Source organism: Heliangelus exortis, chromosome 3, assembly GCF_036169615.1.
Source record: "Heliangelus exortis chromosome 3, bHelExo1.hap1, whole genome shotgun sequence".
In the NCBI taxonomy this organism is placed as follows: domain Eukaryota; kingdom Metazoa; phylum Chordata; class Aves; order Apodiformes; family Trochilidae; genus Heliangelus; species Heliangelus exortis.
In genome coordinates this window covers 8,676,977-8,694,253 of record NC_092424.1, presented here as the reverse complement: position 1 = coordinate 8,694,253, position 17,277 = coordinate 8,676,977, and the positions used below count along the sequence as shown (strand labels likewise).

The following is a 17,277-nucleotide window of genomic DNA, read 5'->3' as shown; positions in this document are numbered from 1 at the left end:
TGGTTTGCACCATAAAAATTAAATAGACATCCTGTTCTGTGGACTGTACATTAGGCTGATTTTTATTAATATTTTAGAGTCCAAAACATTGGACTTTTTGGCAGTGGGCAATGGTATTAGAAGATTGCTTTTTTGTCAGTGAGTGTAAATATGAGGATAATTTTTTTTCCTGAGCTGTAATTACTTGTCAGCAAAATGAATTTTTATGTGTGAGGGGCAAAAACAATTGAATCAATGCAATCTTAGCAGCACTGAAATGTGTTTGTGTTGTCTTAGTCATCACAAAGGCAAGGTTCAGGCTGTGAACTGAATCTTTTATTTCGTGTGTGAGGCTTGATGCTCTGTGATGTGTGTATGAAACACCATCCCATTGTACACTTGATCGTTGCCCATGATACTCACCAGAAATCCCCAAGTCTTCAGAAACAGTGGAGTCACTAGAAAACAACTTGTTTTCTCTGTTCCAGTTGGCTATTCCTGCTGTGTCCATAAATTTTAAAAGAGCTGGGTTGCCTTTTGAACACAATACAAATGGAAGTTTTAAAGGGAATAAATAACATTCCCTTACCTGAAACTATAATACTGTCTAGTATAAAAAAACTGAAGTACCTGTATGCCTGGAAGGAGATCCCTGGCTGATGTTTCTTGCTTGTTAGAAAGTGTGTATGTTACTTAACCTCTTGCATATTTATCTAAGACTGGAAAAATACAAACTTCAGTAGCACCTCTGCAGCTTTTTTTAAAAGCAGCAGTATAAACCCAGAATGTGCCCTCCAACTGCAGGTGTAGGTGTAAGTTTTAGAGGAGCATCAACACCTGTAAAAACTGCAGTAGTTTATTGCTTATGCCTGCTTTGGAGCCCTGTTACACTGCTGGAGTGCTTTGGAGAAATACAGATTGAGAAGAGAACCTTCCCATTCAGCATGAGCATGGCTGTTCCAGCTGTCTGTGCCTGCAGGAGTGAGTGGCAGTCTCAGTGTAACTTCTGTGGTGTAACTTTGGGGCTGTGTTTGACAAGCATTTATTTCTGCAGCAGTGTCATGTCCTGTGCTGCCTGCCCTGGTGTTCCTACTTGTGCTACTGCAACTGTTGATGTGACAATCGAGTGGCTTAGGTCAGAAAACTTGATTTAGAGGAAGAATAACCCCAGTGAATTATTTGGTTTTTTTTCCATAGTGCTGATCTCCTCTCTGATGTAGTCTGTTGCATAGTTTTGGCAAGGTAAGGGAAGCTGTGGTATGGGAACAGAAACAAGAGTTTGAGTTAGGCTGGCATTGCCTCTGAAAGAAGCAGTTGTCAAATTAGAGCCCTAAAAACAAATGGAGTAAGAGTCCCTCAAGTAATAAAAAATATGGTCGCTTTTTGAGTTTTAGTTCCCATATTCCATGGTACTATCCAGACTGAACTGCAGCCAGCCCACCTCCTCCTTCACTCCACACTGGAAAGTCAGTGGGTACAGTGATGATGTGATCTGTAAAACAGGGATGAGTGGCTGTAAACGTTAACCACACACTGAAGTCACGTTATTCCGGAGCTCTCATCTTCTGCAGCATCACCCAGATCTTGATGAGGTGGCTCAGGATTTTGACACCCCACATGTGTGAAGCAGATGAAGGAAGGGAAGTCATATATCTGAATAATCTGACTATCCTAACAACCTTTATGGAAGAAAGCACGTAACTTTGTGAAAATGCACCTGACTGGGGTGTGTACTCAGTGTAGCTGCTCATTCTATAGCTTATAAGTTCCATGTGGGCCTTCTCTGTGATACCTCTAGAAAATATTTATATATTGCTTTACAACAAATACCAGAGTTGTTGAGCTTGTGCCCTTCATGATGGTTTTGGTGGGTCTGCTGTGACCTTGAAGGGATGGGTTGTTAGGACAGTTGCATTTACTTAAAGACAGATTTGTGGATCTCTATAACGGGGCACAAGAACTGGCTGGAGATGATGGAGGCAGATTTTAAGGGCAGCATACAAAGTCCAGGAGATCAGACTTGCCACTGTGTCTGTGTCTGACCAGGTGCTTAGGCAGATACCCCACATATACAAGGATACCCCAACAATACTGCAGGGACAGCAGTATCACTCCTCTCAGCCAATAGAGGTGTTTCTGAAAGCATGGTAGGCAAAAGACTGAATTATTCTTAGGTACAAAGTCTGCAGCTCTGTTCATTCTATCACTGAGCTGGAAGCTTTTTTGACCTGTGTTCAGCGTAATTAAAAACAAGGCCCTCCAATCCACGAATTGTTTGGAAAGGTTTCTGTAATGCTGGGGCAGTGTGTATAGACATGTTCTCATGCTTGCTCTAATTGTATGGATTTGCTCCTAGGAGCTGCTGGACTCCAGCATTTCCATTGATTTGTCACAGTCTACAAACCCTGGATTTTCTTCACACTACGAGGAGCTGAAATTACTTAAAGAAAATAATTGCGTATTATTTCCTGTGAATGCATTATGCACAATTTTATGATCTTTATATTTATTTACATTGTTTTCAGCCTGCTTTCCTCTTGCCTAACCGAAACCCTTTTGATGCTCTTGCTTGTCTGGCTGGCTGTAAACCAGGTATTTAAACAAAAATAAAGAGTTGCCAGTTTTGCCAGCTGGGGATGAGAACCCGGCTGGTGATATGCGGGTTCGGGAGGCAGTTAATCCAGCTTTTATGCTTTTTTATGATTTTATGTAAAAAGAGGTTAAAAATCACATTTGGCTCTTTCTTTGTGCCACTGTTTTGTTGCTGTTGTGGGAATGCAGCAAAAGGTTGCTCATACTTTTTATTATTATTAGGTAAAGTCCTGCATAAATTAAATAAAGCCCCAGATACAGCTCGCTTAAGCTATTGGCCCTGTGATTTGCCTTGTTCAGAGAATGATACATTTTATCTTCCTGTTACCTTCTTTTATAAATCATGTAGGCAAACCACACCTCAACTTGCTTGTCAAAAGAATGTACCACTGCCTTCCAATTTTATATATTTTACTAGCTTCAAGAGTAGCTCGCTGTACAAATAGGAGAAATGGTGACATTGCTAATAGGTATAGTAGAAAAATCTATTTTTTCTGTAGCAGAGGAAAGGGTGATTTAAAGACAAGTGTCACAGATTTCATATACTGTTTTTCAGCAAATAGCTTGCAATATGCTCAGACTCATAAAACATTTAATTAATTTTAAAACACAGGAGTTATTTTAGCTAGTTTTGTCATATGTACTTTTTCAGATAATTTGTTGTATTTTACACTTTCCAAAATTTCACCCTTTATTTGGAAATATCAGTGATGTAACGAATCTGTGTGTTTTGGCACAGTTGTAAATAGTATGTGTTAATGTGTTAATATTTATTATTTTTTAAACTTATATACACAAGAGGGATTTGTATTAACTTTCCTTTTCATCACGTTCTACTACTAATCCTTAAGGACAGTGAAAACTAGGAATATGAATGCATTAATCACTGTGGCATTGTCAAAATTGCTGTACTGGATCAGATTGCATTTTGTTTCTGCTAATAGCATGTACAGGGTACTTCAGAGCAGGGCTGGATTTACAGGGGAGAACAAGAGAGGGAGAGAAATGAGCTTGACACCCCTGGTTAGGACTGGTTGGGGTAGTGCATGTGTCCTCTTTTAAGATTTTTGCCTCTTTAATCTCTCTTTCTGCAGCAAATATTGGCAATATGACACATGCAGTTGTAGCAGTGCCTTCAATATTAGCATTCATTAACTTCTGTTTTCTTTTTTGAATGAAAGGGTATGATCTTCTAGAAGCTCACAGAAATTGGAATTATATATGTGTATGTGCAGTAGCTTTCTGTTTCCTGTTGTTCATTATTTCATTATGGGAGTATGTTGCTGTTGTCTCCATCCTGCAGTTTAATAGGAAGGTGTATCAAGGTCAAGACACTCTGCTTAGATCACTTTGTGCAAGTCTGTGAGGCTGCTGGAAGGAGGGCTGTGGAGTAGGTTTGTTTTTAGGCTTGCAGCAGTGGAGGCATTATGTTAACAAATTATATAAATGTTACTATATTTTCACATTCATGTCATTTAAACACAGTGTCGTAGTAAATATAAAACCCTATAAATGTTTGTCATATTTCTCTACATTAACACAGTTCATCAGTTTGGGTGCACTACTGTCAAGAGAAATGCAGAGGACTTTTAATATAAAACAAAGATCATAAAGAAGCTAAGCTTATCTTAGTAAGATTAAGGTGTTTCTAAATTGAGGTGGGATAAGTGGAGAGGAAATAACTGACCAAGAAAGTGCTACACTTCCCAGAAGAATGTTAACTGAGGCAGTAGTGCCTATAGTTGGAAGTGTCTCTTCCTAAAACAGTGAACACTAGACATAGAATTGTTTGGGACAATCAGCTCCCTCAGACTTCTCATGCAGACCTAGTAACAAATGGGTACTTAAACAGGAGAGAAAATATAACTTATAATTGGGTCTTAACATCTTAACACAGGATGATTCCTTCTGAAAAAAGTGTGATTGATGCATCTAATGCAGCACATCTATGTCAAAGGGCTACTTTCTGTGTACAGTTTTTTCCCTTGGCAAACCAGGACACTTGGTTAATTAAGAAATTTTGGTAAATATTCTCTTTAATCATCTAGTGGAATCCAAGTTTTCCGCTCCCCTTGTACAAAGAAAATGGAGTTACGATCATTTTGAGGAGGTCATTCTCAGTTTTATATTTTGCTTTTAGCGGTACAGTCTCCAGTATGCCTGGAATTCCAGTGAATTCAGGTGTGTGGGTCAGTTGCATGTATTGAGCCAGGTTCTGGGAGACCTTGTAGCACACTGTGAAAATAAAGCCTTGGAAGCACATTTGTAGAGAGGCATCAGGTAAACTGAAATGATTGTGTCTGAAAACAGTCAATGTCTTACAGCTGGTTTTGGTTTCTGTCTTAGGTGTTGGAAGATAATGACTATGGTCGTGCAGTGGACTGGTGGGGCTTAGGAGTTGTCATGTATGAAATGATGTGTGGAAGATTACCATTCTACAACCAAGATCATGAGAAACTGTTTGAACTGATACTAATGGAGGACATAAAATTTCCTCGAACGCTGTCTGCAGATGCAAAGTCATTGCTATCAGGCCTGCTGATAAAGGATCCAAATAAGCGGTAAGCGAATCTATTGGGTGTACAGGTATAATAAATATGTCAAACTATACTGTTTAAGGTAGAAAGTGGGCCAGTGGTGTCTGGTCTTCCAGGTTGAAGGACCTGTCAGTCACAGAAAAGGGACATATGCATCCATAGTGTCTCAGATTACCACTTCTTCAGTACAGCAGCAGTAGGCAAAGTGAGTTTAACAAGCAAAAGGGGAAAATCATGCTTAAAACATTTCTTTTAAATCATTCACAAGAAACATAGGGATCTTTTCAGGTTTAGACTGTGTACTGTAACAAATGAGAAACTCTCAATCTTTTTTCAGTGTGTGACTTAACCCTGAGTTGGCTGTAGTGTCTCATGGAGCCATTTTCCAGTGGTTGCTGCACTGTACTAGCAGAGTCCAGTCCCCTCTGGTTTGAAAACAAGTCTCTGGCTTTGTAAATCACTGAGATTTGTGTCTAGATCCCCTCTTTCTCCAATCTCTTTCTTCTTCTTGCAAGTCTCCTGGCACGTTTAAGGCTGCAGGCATTCTTCTGTCAGTCTGCTCTAGTCCTCCTTCATCCTCACTTTGTTCTCAAGCAGTATTCAGTAGTGGGCATTGCTTCTGAGCACTCAAAGCAGGACTGGTTGCAATGTCTTCTAGCCTAGAGAAGAGGAGGCTCCAGATGACCTTTATAGTAATGTTCCAATATCTGAAGGGGCCTACAAGATAGCTGGGGCAGGGCTTTTTACATGTGTGTGTAGAGAGAGGATGAGGAGAAATGGTTTCAAACTCAGGGGAAATTTAGGCTAGACATTCGGAAAAAATTCTTCACTGTGAGGGTGGTTAGATGCTGGAACAGGTTGACCAAGGAAGTTGTGACTGCTCCATTCCTAGAAGTGTTCAAGGCCAGGTTGGATGGGGCCTTGAGCAACCTAATCTAGTGGGAGGTGTCCCTGCCCATGCAGGCAGGTTGGAATTGGATGATCTTTTAGGTCCCTTCCAACCCAAACCGTTCTATGATTCTTTGAAAACCCGACCAGTTCTTTCTTATTTTCTTATTGCAGGATTAGTTTTCTTCCAGGTTAGTGATCTGACTCAGCTCACAGGCATCAGTTGAAATGATGCTTTAGATACAAGTAAGAAGGGAGAAGCATAAGCAGGGATGGGACACTTCTCTTTTGTCAGCAGTGACCACTTCCACAGGCTCAAATCACCTTTAGTAGGTTCACCCAAAATAGGTAGAATTCACTTCTTAAGATGATTTGCCAAAGTCTGGCTTTGGCAAGCTATGGGCCACAGTGGTTGTTTACAATGGCCTTTAAATAACCTTCTCAGCAGGCCTACAATTTATTAATTCATACTAATTGACCCAAATTGAGACTATTTTATGATAATTGGTTAATTGTTACAGCACCCAGATGCAACACAGTGAACACTGTACAAAAAGGACGTGTGATTCATTACTGATTCAGGGCTTAGCACCTCCTTGGCAAAATGTTGCATCAGCATTGTTGGGTTCCTTTGGGTTTAAATAGTGCTGGAATGTTAGTTGGTCTTTCAAGATAACTAAACTTAAGTGTGTTTTTAAAATTAATGAATTTTTTAATAAGCTTATCACATTTTCTCTCAAGATGACCCGAATTCATAATAAACAGGTGAGAAATACATATTAAATGGGTAAGAATTGTTCCCAGATAGTAAAAAAACAAGTAGTAATTTTTCCAACTATTACAATATCTTAATCTCCTTTTTAGTCTAATGCTTGTTTAAAATGATTTTTTTTTCCATTCTCTTTAGACTTGGTGGAGGCCCAGATGATGCAAAAGAAATCATGCGTCATAGTTTCTTTGCTGGAGTAAACTGGCAAGATGTATATGATAAAAAGGTATGTCTTTTTGTGCCATTGAATGATCTGGTTTCTGCAAGGTGGTTTCAAATGATAGTTGTAGGATTGCTGCTCTCTGAAGTTAATAATGCTTTTCTTTACAACTCTTTGCATTACTGTAAATGAACAATTAGTCCGACCTAGGTGTCCTTATGTAATCTTTTGTTTTTCAGTAGTAATTTTTCAGTAGATCAAAAATAAATTTTTCAAACTAACCTAAACTCAGCAAAGATTTTTCTTTTATTATGTAGGTGTCAAAAATCTTTTCTTCTCATATTTTCTTACTGGGCCTTCAAGAGAAAAGTAAATATATCACTCAAGTTAATATGAGAAAGTACAATTGAAGTGTATCCTGGATTGTCTCTATTTCTGCCTGTTGAAAAAATATTTTATGGAAATAGGAAAATTAAGTGGTTAGAAGGGACTCATAGCAAAGCTCTACTTTCTGATTAGGTAGAAGTCTTATTCAAACTCGAATAAACTTAAGTTAAAGAGCTTTCTAAGAAAACTAAAATAGCATTAAAACACTGAGCCAAAACAGTTTGTGGACAAAGTGAGTACTGGGAATTAAACTAGAACAGTTTTCATTTTCTCTAAACCCAGTTCTGTTCCTGTAGTGATCAACACATTGGGGATGATTTTAGAAAATGGTTTTATCTTACTCAGATGTGAAACTTCAGTTTGACTTCAGTTGTTTTATATACAGAAGCTGATTTTATCTCAGTACTTGTGTAAGAATTTACTTGTTGCTATAAACCCCTTCTATTTTGATGAAGTCAGGTTTTTTTTTCCCCTCAACTGTTTTACACTGTTAATCTGCCAATTGAGCTGCGTAAATTTAAAAGATAGATTTTTCTCTTTTTTTTTTCTTTGTTCAAATAAAAGGAAAACGAAAGACATACGAATGAGCAGAATATGTTTATGCTACGATGTCACTGATACAAACTGTTTTTTCAGTTGTTGTTGAACAGGAATTTTAAATATGTGTGGTTGTTGGTGTGGTACTTCTCTGACAAATACCAGAATTGGAATAAGAGCCTGTGTATGGTGATACAAAATACAGTAATCTGAAGTTACTTGATTCAAGTCTGATTTTTCCATAGCAGCATCATGAGTTTTTAAGAAACTCTAAAATAAATAATCAGAACAAGTATATTCATCAGGTTACTTTATGAGCCTAACCACTGGTTGGCTAAGAACATTGTAGAGCAGCACTTTGAAGATAAAATCTAAAAATACAAGTCAAGGACCTTTCTGGAGTTAAAAAAAATACACTTAAATTGATTGGATTGTAATGTGCTGGGAGTGGGTGGGAAAGAAAAAGCTGTTACATCACGCTTGCTCTGTTGAAAAAAGATTTCTTAATTATTTTTCTTTAGAAATAGAGCTGTCAGTTCCATACTGTGTTGAGCATAGTATTTAGTTAAAAAATAGCGATGGTCTTAATTTTTAAGCATGTGCTTTGAATCTTCAAATCACTATGGCAATATCTTTCAGTCAAGACCTTATTCTGAGATATTTAAGTAAAAGGAGGTATTTTGCAGGTATAAATATATAAAAATATATAAATAAATAAATGCATAACTATATAAATGCAGGTATTTTGGTTTTATGCTCATGGAGTCTTACTGGAGTGATATAGCTGGAGAACTTGTAGTCATTCACTGTTTACTCTGACCTCTGTTGCTTTGAGGGACTACATTTCCAAGATCTTTTGTCAATTGAACAGTTAACTTTAAGGACTATGTGCAGGAATTGCTTTTTTTTTTTTTTTTTTTTTGCAGTGTTGGCACACAGTGTTTTCTTTATGGAAAAATAAGGCATAAAAATGATTTCTGATGGAAGGTTTTTCTGTTTAATTAAAAATTATTTTTGCTCCTATTACAAAGCTATTTGGTTGATTAAAATATCTGGTTCTTCCTTCTTATTAGTTCTCAAGTATTCAAAGTACAACTGTTCTCTGGAACAGAAACTTCAAACATAGTAGTAAGGTTAATGAACTTCCACTGAGCATGTTTATTAGTATGCTTATATGGATACTTTTGAAGTTTTGATATTTTAAAATAACTCAGGAGGAATGTGCGTCAAACAAATTTGATTTTCAAATAGATTTATTCTATGCTTGCTTCTGTTGCTGTTTATTGTTAGTAGGATGGTCTTCAGCAGTAGGGTCACTTGATGAAATTAAGAGTTGATATAATTATTTGCATAGTAAAAATATTTCACAGTAATCTTGCCTGAGGTTTGTGCAACATGAAGCTGTAATTTTCTGGCTACGTTTCTGGTAGCAATGAAAGAACTGAAGTTCACATTTGGAGTAATGGTAACCAAAATACCATGTGTAGTCAGGTAGTTTTGTACATGTGCACGCTATGCTCCCATGCCACTAATTTTATCATACTTACTAGAGATGAAGTACATCTCTGTACTTACTGGGTTATCAGTTTACTGGCATGATTAGAGACAGAATCTTGTGTCTGTAAACTAAAAATGTTTCATGCAACAGGAGTAGCTCTGTCAGCTCAAGTGGATGCAAACGGTCAAATGGAATTATTAGCTCTCTGATACTGCTAACTAATTAAACTAATTTGGTACTACACAATGATAATAAAATGTTGTATGGCACACTGGAGCAGGCAAGGTCATGGACTTTAAATGAAAAATCTATAGTAGTTAGCACTTGCAATGTGATGTGTTCATTTTTGGCAGAAATACCATGAGGGCATATGAAAGAGAGCAGCCTGTGCCAGGTTCTTCCTGTGATCATCTCAGCCCTGATGAGTTTTTATCCCTCTGCCTGAGTATGAGAAATTGAATACTTTGGCAAACTCTATAGACTTCAAAAGCCCAAATACTTCTAAGTAAAATATTTTTAGCTAGAATAAGGAAGAGTTTCGAAATTTCTGTTACTCATTTGAGAATTGTTTTACCATATTTTGATTTGGGTTGCAGAAATACTCTTAGCTTGTTAGATGTTCTGTCAAGGGTCTTTCACCAAAAAAAAAAACACCACGTGGGCATTAATTTAAAGATAGGAATTTGAATATGTCTTCAGGCTTGCAGCTTGAATCATGCAGGTAGCCTCATGGCAAAGGAGATGCAGACCTTTCAGCAAAGCCTGTGTTTCCTTCTGTGTGTAATACAAGTGAAAGAAGAAGAAAGGAACTGTATGGGAATTTGGGCTAAGGTACATGTATCCGTCTGATTTCTGGTAATACTTCTGATTGTTCTTGAAGCAAAATAGGGAGTGCTAACAAATCTATTTGTTAGTAATGGGAAGGGAGCAGAGGCAAGTAGCAGTGATGGTTAAAGCTGGGGTGGGACTGCAAGGCACTTTTAAGACACCTATCTCAGCATGAACTCCGACAGCTGCCAGAAGCTCCTCACCCTTCAGCTGTGACTGGCTTTGCTTAACTTAGGACACAACAACAGCAGATGATCAAATGTATTGATTGAAGCCCTAGGTTCAGGCCTGGCAAAATCTGCAATATAACTCCAAACTTAAATGCACATTGAAGTGCTTTCATATATCAGATTTTAATGGAAGGGGCAGGAGGGAAATAGGAAAATCCCAGCATCTGGTTTTAGGCTGTTGCTGTTCAAGTTATACTATTTTTGTACCAGTGCAGCAAAGCCCGTAGAAATGACCCTCCTTACTTGCTTTGTGTTGCTGCCATGCACAGTAGTAAAAAGATCAGAAAACTGCTAACCAGTCTGATCTTTTCATTGTGTTTCCAGTGATGGCTTAAATTATATGGGCAGACCAAGTGGTTGATTATCACCAGTTCCCCCAGCTGCCTCAATTTACAGACCTTAAGTGTTTGATTCCTAAACTTGTTGCTGTAGTCATGGGAGTTGTGTTTTTTCTGTCTGTTGTATCAGCATTGTATCCCTTGGAAAACAGAGTTTGCTAGGGAAGGGCCTACAGACTGACAGAGTGTATAATCTCATCAGCTCCTGTTTCCTTTAATAAATGAGCTAATATCAGAAAAAGGATGAAAAAATTGTTGTTAGGAAAGTCAGTATTTTAAAGGATGTACATATCTTCAATTAAAATATTCTTGTTGAGGATATAATGTTGAAAGACTGAACTAAGTTTTGTGTTCTGAGCATCTCTGTGGGGTTCTTAGGGTCACCAAGCATTTGCTTTGATGGGACCTTAAAAGTTGTATAAATGAGGTAATATGTATTAACAGGTATGCATCAGAAAAATATAAAAACTTGAGACAAGCTTTGCTAGAGTCTTTTTGAGATATTTTATTGTCATATTTTGTGAGTGAATGCATTTCAGTTAATGTGAAAAGGTTTACTTGGAATGTCATTTAGTAAGTTAGCCAGTTTGTTACTAGAAAAACTTTTTTTTTTTTTTTTTTTTTTTGAGACGAGAAGTCTGTTTGTGAATTTTGACATGTTTTCAGCACTTTCAGCTGAGCGTGCTTGTGATGATATTTAAGTGAAGTGCCCCCATTCTCTTATCACAGGATAATTTATTTTTTCCACCATTCTGATTTGGTTAATCTGTCTCTCCTGTTCAGTTGTTGAAAACAGACACTTTGCAGTTTTGGTTCTCCATGGAAGTTTACAATAAATGAAAGTTTGATTTCTGAACATCAAATCACAAGGACATACTTACCAACACTTAATTAACTTTTGTAGTTAGAAATAATTGGGACATTTAACACAATTTTTTACATTTGTCAGGCTTGAATAATAAACTGGGTGGAATTTGTTGAAATACGGCATATAGTGACAATATAAGACATTATTGAAATACATGTTTTGTAGTTATTTTTATAATAAATTTTCAAAATACATAAGCTTTGAGAAAAGCATAATTAATCTCATATATTATAGTGGAATGTCTTGCTGAAGTTGAACCATAAATAAGACTCAGATAGTTATTCCTTATGAATATAACCTGAATTGAACAACACTGATCACTCTTTTAATATTTATGATATGTAATAAATTGACATGTTTTGGTGTTTTGATACTGTAATCTATTAATCTGTTTTATTGAAATTAACAATTCAGTGGGAGTGATCTATAGCTGCTCCTCTTATTCCTTTCATGCTTCATCTCAAAGTACTCTTCAGCTGCAGTCTCTTGGCAGAGAAGATTCTTAGGGTATTGTTAATTTTGAGTCCACTTGAAGGAACATTCCAGTTTAAATTAAAAACCTATCAGCTAATGTGTTACCTTTTAACCTCTCCAATCTCAGATCCATACATTGCTATATATTGTGATCTTACCCTGCCAGTCCTTTTGTTTTCATTAACTGCTTTGACCTAAATCACAGCAGTTAAGGGCTGCAGAATGTTTTCTCCTTCTCCTCACAAGCCATTGTAGCTGTAGCATGAAAAGTCTCTGTTTTACTTCATTGCAAGAGTGGTTGGTGCTACTGGAGATGTGAATTGCATTGTTTCTTATCCTTGACTTGAGAAGCTAACACTTTTTAAAGTTTTTTGGGTTTTTTTCTTTCTATATAAGTGTTTAATTCTTGTGAAATGCCATTTTCTGTTTCTGATCTGGAAATAAGATCCTAGTTGGGAAAGATGTAAAATTGTTATAAGTTATTAGCTGAAGGACTTGCAGGTGTATCATGGGAAGGATGGGTCAGAAGGATGGTGTCAGAAACTGATCCTACATCCAAGGACCCACCCAGCATTCTGGTGTGTTCTGGTATAGAGAGGTACAGTGAAGGTATCTTTCTCCAGCTAACATGGCTTTTACATTACCAGCTCTTAGTCTAATGTGGCCTTTGTGAGAGGGAAAAGCATGAAAAGAACTGTGTGGCAGTTTTCATCCCAGGCTGGAAACAATGTGAATTTGTGTGTGAGTCTGTAACGATAATAAAGAATGGAGAGAGGTTTTGTGTGAATGTATGAACCCACACAGACTTTTGCTTAGGTCTCTTTTTGCTGTTTTCTTGCTGTTTTAATTGCCCCGTTTATGCACTTCACCACATTTTAATCTTTTATGCTTCATCTCTAGTTGTAAAGTATTAAGAATTATTATTAATAATTTTCTGGATAGAGATCTACAGTGAGGATTCTTTGGCTGGTTGTGCAGCAATACATACTTGCATGGTCTGGTCCTCATAGGCAGGGTAGCATTTTTAGGTTTTGGACAGCTTTATTTGTGTATTATATACTCTCCTTTGGTTAGCACTTGGATCCAGAGCAGTGTCTAACATTCAGCAGTTCATGCAGATGTCTCCAAGCTCTACAAAAAAAAAAAAAAAAAAAAAAAAAAAAAATCTTGTGAATCAAATGTTGCAAAATGAATTACTATAACAATTACCAAACAGAATAATTTAAGCAATTCACATCACATACTGTGAATTGTGTCTGTGGCATTGAACCTGCTGAGAGGAGAGGATTTAACAGCAGTTCCACTTCCTATGTGGGATATACTAGCAAATTAATAGTTTGGTTTTGGTGTTCTGGAGTTGAGGAGAGAGATTAACAGGGAAGTGGTGAAAACCACACCCAAACTCTGATAATCCCAGTGAGCCATAATGTAGCTGCTTATATAGAAAGGGAAATTTGTACACTGTCTTCAGGGTGTGTATTTTGAATTGTATAGGAGGAGATAATATGAAGAGCTCCAGGATACAACCCAAATCTTTGTCACCCTCTTGGCCCAATTTGCAATACCATACACACTGAACTGCTGTATCTGGCACCATGCAGTGTGATATTCCATACTGAAGCTGCCTTGCAGTTTAAATGTTTGGACTTCAGGTGTTTGTTCTGGAGGGGAAGGTGGATAGCAAGGCTGTCCAAGAGGGGCAATGAAGTCCTGCCTGTTAGCTGGCAGTGAATACCAGTGATTTGCTGTTGGGAAATCCTGCACACTACTTTGAAAGCAGGAAGCAGGATTAGATCCAGCAACTCACTTAAACATCAAACTGGCATTTTTAAAAATACAAAATCTAGTCATGTGCACATAATTCTTCTAAGGTGAGGTCAGATGCAGCCCTTAATCGTGAAAAAATCTGTGTCATGCTTACTGTGCTGTCTGTTGTGGTGAAGTACCTAGAGGTGCCTTTGCCTGACATCTGTGCAGGTAATTAGAATGGCCTAAAGAGTTTCTAGGTAGCTATCTATATGCAGCTTAATTTATCTGCAGGTCATGTGAGAGCAGTACTTGGTATCTAGCTGTGTTCTGACACGAGCTGGATTCTGAACTAGTACTTTTGGGACTGACTTCTGTCTCTTACTACAAGTTAGAGACTAAGCTGGGTTTCACAGCCCTGCTCATCTGCTCTGGGGTGTAGGGAAGAAGAACAATTTCCTTGTTTTCCTAGTAGTACTTTAGCTGGCTTCAGATACAGTAATTTAATTTTCTTTCTTGGTCCCTTTCAGCTTGTACCTCCTTTTAAACCTCAAGTGACATCTGAGACAGACACCAGGTATTTTGATGAAGAATTTACAGCTCAGACTATTACAATAACACCGCCTGAAAAATGTAAGTCAGAAATTATGCATAAGTGTAACTTAATTAATCCTGTTACAATAAAGCACAGTGTAAGGGTTTTTCTGTGTGAATGGGAAAGCTATTCTCACTGTTACTTAAAAATGTTCATATGGAAGTGTGAAAAAGTAACACAGTGACAGTATTCTTTTAAAGAAGGAGCAGTTACAAGGTGAAGAATATGAGATCATTCTGTGTTGGGTGGTGGGGGCATTTTTTGTGTTGTATTTTTTGTTTTGTTTTTGTTTGTTTGGGGTTTTATGTTAGCTTGTTTCATTTTCTTTTTAAATAAGAAAACCCCCCAGCTTCAAATGTTTATTGGTTGGCAGTCAAGGTCCCACTTCAGCAAAGTACTTGGAACATGGACCCTGCTTTTTAAGCATGTGAACACTCCTGGTACCCCAGTGGGCTGTCCAGGTTTAGTCATATTTTAAAACACTTTGAAGACCAAAAGAAAAAAAAGGAAAAAAAAAAAAAAAGAAAAAAAAGGAGCTGCCAGAGAGAATTCTGGATATTTTAATTCTAATTCTATAATTTAATTCTAGATATCAGTTGAAAATGAAATTTCTTTTCAAGTCCTGGGCTTCAGCAGAGCTCTTAAAGAAATTATTAATATATATGTACCTGCTCTACTGGGCTTTGCACAGAGTTTCTTTTTTGGAGTGGATGTAATTTCATCACTTTGTAGTTTGTCATCTGATACACTCACACAAATCATGATCTGATGGGCCAAGCTGGAGCTTAACAGAGTTACCAGCCCAGAGCTGTTAAAATCTTGCTGCTGAGTTCTTGAATGCATCTCCTTCCTAAGTGAGGTTTTCTGCTTATTTAATCAAAGGATGGGAAAGGAGGGTCACAAAGACTATAATGGCTATAGTTAAGGTTGATGACCCTTTCATAGAGCTAGGTCATTTTTTGTGTGCTGGGATTCCCAGGTTTAGCTGAAGTTTTCTGTTACTGTGTATAGATCTGGGGTATTTTCTGCATTTTGTGTTTTTAGTATTTGAATACATTTGTCTTCCTGCTGTAAAAAAAATAACCTTTTCTATTCTGAGTGTTCTCAAGTAAAAAAGTATCCTCTGCAGCACAATTAACTTGTAATGAACATGAAGAAGGAAGCTTCTGCCAGTCCGCCTTGGTAGCAGTATAATCTCTGAATTATTTTTTTCCACTTTTGCATCATTTTGGTACTTCTGCCCAACTTCATAAATGCATTCTTGCTTCCAGAAAAAATACATTGCCAATTTAAGTCTTCTGGCTGTAAAAAAAAAAAAATAATAACCTTTTCTACTCCCATCTGTCTTGATAGAAATTTGTTCATATTTTTACTTCCATATGATTTCAACATCTTAAAGTCCTGATCTCTTGAAACTCCACGTATGCAGTGTGAATGGCTAATAATGAAAGACAAAAGCAACACAAAATATGGGGGTGCTACCAAGACTTAGAGCTTTAAATCTATTTAATTTAAAGCAGGTGATGAGTACCAGTGCAGGGAAACAATCTACCTGCCTTAGGTGTCTTTCTTGGCCTCTGGTAATGGTCTGGCTGCTGCAGCATGAAACTTTGCACAGGCTGCCACCCCGCCCCAGTCAGAGGGATAACAGGATGGGGGGTGATGCCCAGCAGCAGTGCAGAACTCAGCTGTGCTGTGGCTGAGGGGTGAAGCTCTCCCAGAGAGCTGCCAGGGCTGCCTCACCTCAGGCTGCTCCAAGTACCATCAACACCAAGGTGCATTTTCTCTTGTGCCAAGTAAATCTGGAAAACCACTGCCTATTTACTGAACTGCAGTGGTTTCCCCTTTTCTGGGTAATGCAATGGGAAATGATTTTTAATTATCTTTCTTTTAAAATCTACAAGTAATTGTATTATCTACTGTGTGGTATCACATCTGCCTGATGTGGTTATGTACAAGGTACTTAAAATGTGTTTTAGGGATTTAGAATTGGTTACTGTTTATCACAAAGTTACTGCTGAACTAAAGATTTTTTTATTGTGAGAGGGATAATTTTAATAACAGGCCAGTTATTTAGATACCAGTTTCAATATTCACTTAGTGTGATTTGTGAAACTTTATGTATCTACAGTAATCAAACTGATAGCAAAACAAACAAGCTCTGTACATTAACCTAATTAAAACTGGCAGTGCAAAAGAGAGATTGTGTTTAAAGTCTCAGAACTGAGAGGCTCAGTTGGAAGTCAAGCAGCTGAATCATAGCAATTGCTCAAGCATGCATTAGCGTTTTTATATGTGGAATATATGAAGATATAAAAGATACATAATTCAGAAAGGTTGCATATGAATACATCATTAGACTAACAGTTTCAATAGGAGCTGTAGGGATAAGCAGTGTTAAAAAATCCATTTGAGAATGTAGATCAAATTCTCAGAGTTAGGCAACATCTGGTGCCTGGTTTCCATTGGCACTGCAGAATTATGTAAATAAAAATATTTATGAATTTGGCTTAGTCCGTGTTTCCTCTGATCCCAGTAAATACTGTAAAAATAAATAGTTTACTAAAAAATAATATGGAAGAATTGAAACACATAGAACCTGCACGAATTGTTCATTTTGTAGCTGTTTTTCCTTTCAACCCCCTTAGAAATGGAAGAGTATTAAAATGTGTCTGCAGCAAGTTGGTAATTTCCTGAACTCGGCTTTAGAAACAATGAAAGCTGGTGCTTCAATCAGCATCAGCTTCTGTGCTACCAGAAGCTGGATGGGCTGGTGTGTTTTGATTAGCCTAGAAGGGGTGGTAATGATTGAAGTTCTCAGGTGATAGCCATAATAAAACACTCAAACAAA

At 37.4% G+C, this 17,277-nt stretch overlaps 1 protein-coding gene across 3 annotated transcripts in view; it reads left to right on the top strand.

The window, feature by feature from the left end:
• AKT3 (AKT serine/threonine kinase 3) overlaps positions 1-17,277 on the top strand; it is a 142,887-nt gene that overhangs the window by 121,669 nt on the left and 3,941 nt on the right. For all 3 annotated transcript variants that reach the window (XM_071739107.1, XM_071739106.1, XM_071739108.1), the window contains exons 11-13: positions 4,918-5,132; positions 6,904-6,991; positions 14,362-14,464. In XM_071739107.1, coding sequence (XP_071595208.1) covers positions 4,918-5,132; positions 6,904-6,991; positions 14,362-14,464 — 406 coding nt within the window. The remainder of the gene's footprint in view (positions 1-4,917; positions 5,133-6,903; positions 6,992-14,361; positions 14,465-17,277) is intronic.